Consider the following 10147-nt stretch of genomic DNA (forward strand, 5'->3'; position numbering starts at 1 on the left):
CGCGCCCGCTCTAGAATGCAACAGCAATGACCCTGGGCAGCTTGAATTTTGTTTTTGTTTTTTTGTTTTTTGAGAGAGAAACATCAATAATGAGATTCACTGATTGGCTGCCTCTTGCACGCCCCCCACTGGGGATGGAGCCTGTAACCCGGATATGTGCCCTGACCAGAATCTAACCTGGGACCCTTGAGTCCGTAGGCAGATCCAAGTTTATCCACTGAGCCAAACCGGCCAGGGCAGCTTGGGCTCTTGACTCCTAGGTTGGTTGGGGGAGGAACGTGTGGAGGTTGGCCAATGGAATGCCTGTTGGGGGTGGAGGGGAGAGTCTTCTGCTCCCTGCTCAGGAAGTTTATCTTCTCTCCCAAAACGTTTATCCTCACTGTAAACAGTGCTAGGAGCCAAGGCTCTCCTCGCTCAGCTCTCCAGGGTTGGGAGGGTAGAAACAGGCCTCCCAACTTCAAGCTGGTTTCCACCAACTCCCCACCCCACGGGCTGGGTGAGCTGTGCCAAGTCTGAGTCCTCCAAAGCTCCTCTCTTCTGACCTTCCGAAGCAGCCCTAGCCCCACACCCCAACCCAGAGCTAGCAAACAGGGCTTGCAAGGCCCACATCAGCCCAGCCTCTCAACCCGACAAAGCAGAGGGCTCTCCACTTCCCTCTTCCCCCACTTCCAGAAGGCTGTCCTGGCATTCTGCTCCTACATTTAAGTACAGTTATGGGGATGTTCCCCTCTCTCTTGCTGACCATGAGGGCAGATGTGACCAATGGGGTCTGGGGTGAGCTGGAGACAGGCCTCCGGAGTACTGAGCGTCAGCTCCCTGCTCTCCACCAGGTCCATCAGGGTCTCTGCCCAGAAACACAGGACAAGCCCCTGCTCCTCAGGGACCAGAGGAGACTGGACACCAGCAGCAGGAACCCCAGGGTCCCTCCTGGGAAGAGTGGCACCAGAGGGAAGGCTGGCGTGAGAAAGCTCCCACTTCTCCCTACTGGGGCTCCGGCAAAAAGAGGACAGGAGACATGCGAAGGCTGCTCGTGTGAGGACACAAATTGAGTTGGTAAAAGCCAACCCAGCCACACCGCTGGTCTCCCCAAGGCACAGGGCTCCCGTCCTACCTTCCCTCCCCCACCAGTTCCCCCACAGATGACTCTGGTGACTAGCAGGACTGAAGGACCTGCTGTAGTGTCAGTCTTGCTGACCAGGTGTTCACCTCGCAAGGATGCTACAGAGGCCGTCAGGGTTGTCAACAAAACTTTATTCACTGGAAACTGAGCCAGAAGACCCCTCAGGGAACTATATGCCCCTGGCCCTGGCCCTACTGTGTGGGCCACAGTGGAATGTGCAGTCTGCCTTCCCCAGTGCCGGGGAGACAAACAGGAGGGGAATGCCATTTTCCTGTGACGTGGGAATGGAAGGACAGGAATAGAAATCTGTTTTCTCTCCTGAGGCTCCAGTGGAGCTGGGATGCGAGGAATCATGGTCCCGAAGCCAGATACAGCTACACACACACACATACACACACACGCAGATAAACTTCAACCCCAGCTGCTGGATGAGGTTGGGAAGGAGCTTCAGAAGATTATGGCAGGCAAAAGCTCTAGGCATCTGCGAGACACCACCCCCAAAACAGGAGTTCTGGCTAAAAGCAAAGGTTCAAGATCATCTCAAGGCCCTTAAGTTGCCAAATACACAAATCACACTGGTGCGTTGTGGCCACAGAAGCTAGGAAGAGGACCTGCAAACCCCCAACAGCAGCAAACAGAAGCAGAGGAGGGGCCCGAGGCTGGCATTGGGTGGGCCTTGGCAAGCTGGAAAGGAGGCGACAGCAAACAGTCTCAGGGCGTGGCACAGGGACGCACCACCCTCAGCGTCACAGGGACCTCCCGAGTGGAGAAGCTGCTAACCTGCCCCGCCCAGGCCACTGTCTTCCAGGGTGTCCATCTCAATGTCCCGGACGTATGGCTGGGAGGCTTGTCATGACAGCCACAGGGCAAAAGGCGCCTCAGGCCAGGACCGGCGGCAGCTGTGAATGCTGTCCCAGTCAGGTGGCTGTGGTGCGTGCATGGAGGGGCAGGGAGGGGGTCCTCAGAGGTAGACGTTGAGGGTCTGCAGGATGCCGCGGCGGCAGAGTGGGCAGTTGCGGTGGTAGACGGGGTGGCGCATCAGGATCTCGGTGCAGGCCTGGCAGAGGCACAGGTGCCGACAGGGCAGCAGCAGCACGGTCTTGCTCTGGTCCTGGCAGATGACGCACTTCTTCCGCTCCTCTTGCTCCTTCAGCAGCTTCCACGGGTCCTGCCCGGCTCCCGGCTCCTCGTTGAGCCGCTCCCTGCCCCAGGCAGCGGCCACTCTGGCCGTTCTACCTTCTTCCTCTCCTGCCTCTGGTCTGGGCCCTGCTTCTGGAAGAGTGGCCTGTTGCGAGGTCCTGGCTGCAGGCACCCTTCTAGGGCCACCCTGGGGAGCCCCGGGTGCCCCTCCCCAATTCGGCCAGCTTGCCAGCTGCAGGCTGCGGCTCCAGACTCGGTGCCAAACCTCCAAGCCCAGTGCGAGGCGAGACAGCCGCGTGACGTCCTCTCGAAGCCTGTGGTAGGACGGGCGGGCGTGGAGCCGACCGAGGGCCTGGGTGGCCAGCCTCACGGTGAGGTCTGGGTGCAGCACGGTCACCGTCACCGCCAGCACGCAAGCCAGCAGCACCAGGCCAGTGAGATTGACAAGCACGAAACTGGCCACGAGGCGGGCAGCCGAGGCCAGGAGCTCCATTGCTAGCTGGCATGGGGTCCAGAGGAGGATGGCCATAGCCACGGCGCTGCTGGAAATGTGCGCGAGGAAGGCGGCCATGACGTCCGTCATCCTCCACAGCGGCCCCATCACGGCGTCCCACAGGGCCAGCAACAGGGAGAAGAGGTTCTGAGTGCCAATGAGGCAGATATTGACCAGGCTGTTGATCACGTAGGCCACCAGGCTCATGGCGATGGCGCAGACGTCGCAGGCCTGGCGCAGCAGAGTGTGGCCGCTGGAGACCACATGGAGGAGGCCTCGGTGCAGGAAGTCCCGGCTCCTCCAGGCCCCGTGCGAGGCCAGGTGCCCCAGCAGCTTCAGGCTCTCGAGGCCGGAGCAGCAGCTGTGCAGCAGGGTCCACAGCGCCTGGAAGCCCCCGAAGGTGAGCCGCATCAGGGCTTCCATCAAGGCCAGCAGCGACAGCAGGACGCCGCGGCCCAGATGCACGAGGCTGGTGAGCACGGTGTGCGGCAGGTTGTAGACGAAGGCCAGGAGCCAGGCCACGGAGGCCAGGAGGGAGGACACCAGCAGGAAGTTCAGATCCAGCACCAAGGTCAGCACGTCCAGCACCAGGCCCACCCCGTTCACCACCAGGTACACAGCCTCCATGGCGGGCAGAGGGCGGGTGGGGGCGGTGCCGGAGGTGTGCTGGGGGGCGGGCGGAAGGAGGCTTACTCTGGAAGGAGGACGAAGTCTCCCGCAGAGGGCGAGAATCGGCGCTGAGGAGGAAGCGGGCTGGGGTGCGGGTCTCAGTGGGGGGCCCGGGGCCCGGGACGCCCGGCCCGGAAGGCGGGCCGTTTGGGAGGGGAGGGGCCGGACATCTCCCGGCGGAGGTGAGCCCGGGCGGGAGGAGAGGCCGGCTGTGTAGACCCCGCGGCCCGGCGGGCGGAGCGGGGGCCGAGAGCGGTTGGGACGCTGGCGGGGCCGGGAGGGGCGGCGCGGGCCGGGCGTGGCTCGCGCCCCGCCGCGCAGGGGCCCGGTCCCGCCCGGCCCTCTCCTGGGTTCGCGGCACCCTGCGCCCCGGGAGGGCGCGGGGAAGGGGGTCTCAGCCGAGCCCCTGCGCCCCGCCGCGCGCCGCCATTTTGTGCGCGGAGGCGGGGCCGGGGCGTGACGGGCCGGAGGGCTGCGAGCTCCAGGGCCAGCGCGGGGACGCGGGCGCTCATTGGCTCGTTTGAACGGCGGGACAGCGAGTCTCCGCCCCGCGCGCGGTGCCGGGCGCTGAGTGGCGGAGGCGGCTGTCTTTCAGCCCCGCCCCCAGAAAGCAGGCCCCGCAGGTCTCCCTCCGGCCTGGGGCGTCCGTTCCTCGTCCCGGGCGTGCACTGGGGGGGACTCCGGTGCTGGTTCCTCCGTCGTGCACCGGGCCGGGGGACTGCACCGCCTCCCGGGCACTGTGCCTCACACTCCTGTTCATTCAACGATTCTCCTTTATTGAGCTCCTTCCTACAACTGCGCTAGGGATACAAAACATGTTGAAGACCGGCACGTTCTCAATCAGTTCACAAGGGGAGACAGATTGTTATACGGATTCCTAAGCGGCCATTTCCTCAAGCTCCACGGCTTTTCTCAGCATCCTCAGATGTCTGAGAAAAAGGCCAAGACCAGAAATGCTCGCCTTCTGCGCCAGTCCCTGTTAATGTGCACTGGCCTTGGCTATCTAACGGGGCGCACAGCTTGGGGAGCTCCAGGTTGCTCCAGAAGCGGCGGTGCAGCCGGTGGTTGAGTGCTGACCTATGAACCAGAAGGTCACAGTTGGATTCCGGTCAGAGCACATGTCTGGGTTTCAGGCTGATCCCCAGTAGGGGGTGTGCAGGAGGCAGCCAATTAAGGAGTCTCTTTTTTTCTTCTTTTTTCTTTATTGATTATGGTGTCACATAATTGTCCTCATCCCCCCATTCCATCCCAAACCCCTCCCCACGTATGCCCACCCCCTGTTGTCCATGGCCACTGGTTAGGCTTAATGCATGCACACAAGTCCTCTGGTTGATCTCTCCCTTTTCCCCCACCCTCCCCTACCTTCCCTCTGAGGTCTGACACTCTGGTCGCTGCTTCTCTGTCTCTGGGTCTTTTTTGTTCATCAGTCTATGTTGTTCATTATTTCCCCTAGATGTGTGAGATCATGTGATACAAGGAATTCCCTTATAAGGACCGAAACTGAGACAAGCCATAATGGCTATGCTGAGAGGCAAATGAATCAGTCTGAAGTGAATTCCTTTCTGGGCCAACAGTTCTTTTGAGTCCCAGTTTCAATGTCAAACATGTCAGCCATGGTATTTCAGATCTGGTTGTGTGTGTGTGTGTGTGTGTGTGTGTGTGTGTGTATCTTATTGATTTTTTTACAGAGAGGAAGGGAGAGGGATAGAGAGCTTGAAACATAGACCAGCTGCCTCCTGCACACCCCCAGTGCCCGCATCCAAAGTACATGCCCTTCACCGGAATCGAACCTGGGACCCTTCAGGATTCTCTCTTATTTTTGATGTTTCTATCTCTCTCTCCTGCTCCCTTCCTCTCTGAAATCAATAAAAATATTTTTAAAAAAGAAAAAAACAAAAGAAGTTACCTTTTTCTTTAATATTCAAATAATATTTGAGCCGAGACTGGTTTGGCTCAATGGATAGAGCATTACCTTGCAGACTGAAGGGTCCCGGGTTCGATTTCAGTCAAGGGCATGTACCTTGGTTGCAGGCACATCCCCAGTAGGGGGTGTGCAGGAGGCAGCTGACCGATGACTCTCATCGATGTTTCTAACTCTCTATCCCTATCTCTTCCTCTGTGAAAAATCAATAAAATATATTTTAAAAAATAAAAAACAAATAATATTTTTGAAACCTGGTGTTCTCTACTGACTTGCTAACAGCAAGGACTTGGGAGCTTATTCGTCCCCTGGTCGCCGTTCCTTTGATTTCCTGCTGGCAGTGAGCTCTTCGTCCACACGCTGGCCTGCACTCCAGAAATGTCTGTGTGTCCCCTCACACCGCCTGCATCTGTCACTCCCTGTGGGCCATGGGTAAAAAGTGATGTACTAACCAGAGAAAATTCTAAATTAAGTTGCTGGAGAGAGAACAGGAGTAACTAACCGGTGACTAGCTGTGGGCCAACTAACAAGAGTTCTCTCGTTCCTCAGCATATGCCGGAGCTCTGAATCGAGTCCACCTCCTCGGTCTGCCACTGCATCCTGAATATACCCTGTTCCCCGAAAATAAGACAGGCTCTTACATTCATTTTCTCCCAAAGTTGCACTAGGTCTTATTTTCGGAGAATGCTTATTTTCGGGGAAACACGGTAGTCCTGACTTTTCAGGGCTGCTGCCTCTAACAGTCAAAGTAGTAAATATTTGTGTTGTCTGGGGGAGGGGGCGTTTGTTTTCATTGGGTTGTTTGCTCTTTTTTGGATGTTGTCTGAGTTCTTTATAAATTTTTATATTAATCCCTTATCAGATGTGTCATTGGCAATTATTTTCTCCCATTGAGTAGGTCTTCTTTTCATTTTATTGATGGTTTCCTTCGCTGTGCAAAAACTGTTTAATTTTGTGTAGTTCCATTTGTTTATTTTTCTTTTGTTTCCCTTAACTGAGGAGATATGTCAGAAAAAAATACTGCTACAAAAAATGGCTGAAACCGGTTTGGCTCAGTGGATAGAGCATCAGCCTGTGGACTGAAAGGTCCCAGGTTTGATTCCAGTCAAGGGCATGTACCTTGGTTGCGGGCACATCCCCAGTAGGGGGTGTGCAAGAGGCAGCTGATTGATGATTCTTTTTCATCGATGTTTCTAACTCACTATCCCTCTCTCTTCCTCTCTGTGAAAAATCAATAAAATATATATTTTTTAAATGTCAGAGACTTTACTGCCTCTGTTTGCTTCTAGTTTTATAGTTTTCAGTTTTTAATCTATTTAGAGTTTATTCTTGCATATGTTGTAAGAAGGTGGTATAGTTTCTTTTAAAAAATTTTTTGCCTAGACCTGTCCAATTTTCCCAGCACCATTTATTGAAAAGACTGTCTTATCCCATTGCATGTTCTTGTCTCCTTTGTCATGGATTAATTGACCATATGGGCATGGGTTTGCTTCTGGGCTCTCTATTCTGTTCCATCTATCTGTGTGTTTGTTTTTATGCCAGTGCCGTGCTGTTTTATTACTATGGCCTTAAAGTATAGTTTATTGTCAGGTAGTGTGATGCTGCCACGTTTGTTATTATTTTTCAAGATTGCTGTTGCTATTCTGGGTCTTTTGTGTCCATAAAATTTATTTATCTATTTCTTTGAGAAATGCCATTGGTATTATAACAGGGATTGCATTGAATCTATAGATTGATTGCTTTGGGTAGTATGGACATTTTATTTTATTTTTATTTTTTTTATTTATTAATAAATATTTATTGTTCATATTATTACAAATGTTCCTCATTTTCCCCCCCTCCATTGCTCCCCTCCACCAGGTTCCCACCCCACCTTCTGCCCTTTCCCCAACCCCCATTGTCCTCATCCATAGGTGCACAGTTTATGTTCAGTCTCTTCCCATGCCCCCCTCTCCCCTTTTCCCCAAGAATCGTCAGTTCACTCCCCTTCCATACCTCTGATTCTATTATATTCACCAGTTAATATTGTTCATCAGGTTTTTTAATTCCCTTGGCTTTTAGTTTCACTTGTTGATAGTTACGTATTTGTTGTTCATAATTTTTATCTTTATTTTCTTTCTCTTCCTAAAGAACCCCCTTTCAGCAATTCATATAATTCTGGTTTGGTGGTGATGAACTCCTTTAGCTTTTTTTTATTTGTGAAGCTCTTTATCTGGCCTTTGATTCTGAGTGATAGCTTTGCAGGGTAGAGTATTTTTGGCTGTAGGTTCTTGCTATTCATTATCTTGAATATTTCTTGCCTTTCCCGTCTGGCCTGCATGGTTTCTGTTGAGAAATCAGCTGACAATCGTATGGGTGCTCCTTTATAGGTAACTACCTGCTTTTCTCTTACTGCTTTTAATATTCTCTCTTTGTCTTTTGCTCTTGGAATTTTAATTATGATGTGTCTTGGTGTGGTCCTCTTTGGACTCCTTTTGTTTGGGGTTCTGTGCACTTCCTGGACTTGTAAGTCTAATTCTTTCACCAGGTGGGGGAAGTTTTCTGTCACTATTTCTCCCAGTATTCTTTCAGTATTTTGCTCTCTCTCTTCTTCTGGGATTCCCATAATTCTGATGTTGGTTCGCTTGAAATTGTCCAAGAGGTTTCTTTCACTATCTTCAACTTTCTGGATTCTCTGGCCTTCTTGCTTCTGCGGAAGAGTATCTTCCTGCTCTTTGTGTTCTATATCTTTGTCTTGATTCTTGCGATCTTCCAGTCTGTTTTTAGGACTCTGTATAATATTTTTTTATTTCAGAAAATGTTTTCTTTATTTCTAGTTGATCTGTTATTATTTCTAGTTGATCCCTTTTCATATCCTCATAGGTCTCATTTATTTTATCGGCCTTTTTAAGGATATTATTGAAAAGCCTTATAACAGTGGTTTTGAACTCAATGTCCATTCTTTTCTTTTCCTCCATCTCCTTCCTTTGTGTCCTGTGCCTTGTCTGCATTTTAGTTGTTTCCCTGATTTGAAGGAATAGTTTTGTGTATTAGGTGTTCTGGTAGAGCACAGTAGCACAGCCTTCCCAGTTACCTGCGGTGGACAGTCTTGGTGTAGCCCTTTGTGGGCTGTGTGTGCAGTCTTGTTGTTAAGCCTAGCTTATCACTGGGAAGCATTGATCTCCAAGCCAGTTGGCTGTGAGGATCAGCAGTGTCTCAGCTAGGAGGGCTTCTGTACTCCACTTGGATGGGGCAGGGTCTCGGGGTGGCACAGACAATCTTTGGTTCCCTGTCAGTCTTGCCTTAGAAAAGTCCTGTTTGCGTTGAGTCTCACCAGATTGTTTACAGGCTCGCGCACCTCTTTGATGAAGGCGCAGACAAGCTTTGGATTCCAGCCAGTCTCTCCTTAGAGAAAGCCAGCCTCTGGGAGAGCTTCTGTGCTCAGCTTGGATGGGGCGGAGTCTCGGGGTGGTGCAGACAAGCTTTGTTTTCCTGTCAGCTCCTCCCCAAGTGGCTCCTCCCCAAGTGGCTGCTCCCCAAGTCCCACAGTAATGGCCTCTGGCTTTACACACCTTCAATAGATCTCTGCCCGCTGCTTGACAGTCTGGCCTCTCCCTGACTGGGGCCGTCTATCAGAGCAATAGGGTGATTCTGTTTTCCTCTCGAACAAGAAAACCAACCACACGTCAGCTGTCCGCCCTCTTCGCACGCCCGGAGTAAGCTAGTAGCGAACTCAGCCCATCCCGCCCTCTTCTCGCACCCCGAGTATGCCATCAACACTCTCGGCCCTTCCTCTCTGCATGCCGGGAGTAAGCCGGCGCCTTTTTGCGCGCACAGTTCTCCATACCTTCACAGTTCCTGAGGTTCAGTGTGCCTTCTCTCTCCTTCCCAGATGGCAGAGCCTCCTCTCAGTTAGCCGTCCGGTGCTTCAGGGCAATGCCTCCCCTGTTTTCCAGTTCTAAATTCAAATTTGTTGTGGTAGGCTGCATTCGGGTATCTACCCTATGCCGCCATCTTGGTTTCTCCTCTATTATTTCTTGTTGATCCCTTATTATTTCTAGTTGATCCCTTTTCATATCCTCATAGGTCTTATCGGCCTTCTCTAGGAAATTCTTGAAAAACCTTATAAGTATAGTTTTGAACTCTATATCCAGTCGCTTCTTGTCCTCCATTTCTTTTGTTTGTGATCTGTTTCCTTGTCTCGGCATTTTCACAGCTTCCCTGAGTTGGTAGGTGGCTTTGTGTGCTAAGGTGTCCTATATGGTTCAGTGAGTCAGCCTCCCAGTTACCTGAGGTGGACAGTCTTGGTGTAGCACTTTGTGAGCTGTGTGTGCAGTCTTTTTGTTATGCTTTGCTTGTTGTTGGTATCACTGGGAAGCATTGATCTCCAAGCTAATTGGCTATGAGGATCAGAAGTGTCTCAGCTATGAGGGTTTCTGTATTCCGTTTGGATGGTGCGGAGTCTTGGGGTGGCACAGACAAGCTTTCGTGAATCCCGCAAGATTGGTTATAGGTGCGTGCACCTCTTTGGTATAGGCGCAGACAAGCTTGGTGAGTCCCGAAAGATTGGTTGCAAGCGTGCTCACCTCTTTGGAATAAGCGCAGACAAGCTTTGGATTCCTGTCTGTCCCTCCCTAGAAGAGTCCTATTCTCGGCGGCTGTGAACGAGAAAGCTGGCCACTGGAAGGGCTTCTGTGGTCCGCTTGGATGGGGCGGAGTCTCGGGTGGTGCAGACAAGCTTTATTCAGCCCCTCCCTACGAGGGTCTGGTTTCTGAGTCCCGCAGTAATAGCCACTGGCTTCACACACCTCCGAGAGATCTCTGC

The 10147-nt window shown here is 52.5% G+C and overlaps 1 protein-coding gene across 1 annotated transcript; it reads right to left on the minus strand.

The window, feature by feature from the left end:
- Positions 1-1230: 1230 nt before the first annotated feature.
- Positions 1231-3861, minus strand: RNF26 (ring finger protein 26). Its single transcript, XM_036440166.2, has one exon. The coding sequence runs from the start codon at positions 3378-3380 to the stop codon at positions 2082-2084; it is 1299 nt and encodes a 432-aa protein (XP_036296059.1). The 5' UTR covers positions 3381-3861; the 3' UTR covers positions 1231-2081.
- Between the last annotated feature and the right edge of the window lie 6286 nt (positions 3862-10147).

The sequence above is a fragment of the Pipistrellus kuhlii genome, unplaced genomic scaffold (genome assembly GCF_014108245.1).
Source record: "Pipistrellus kuhlii isolate mPipKuh1 unplaced genomic scaffold, mPipKuh1.p scaffold_m20_p_162, whole genome shotgun sequence".
NCBI classification, from domain to species: Eukaryota; Metazoa; Chordata; class Mammalia; order Chiroptera; family Vespertilionidae; genus Pipistrellus; species Pipistrellus kuhlii.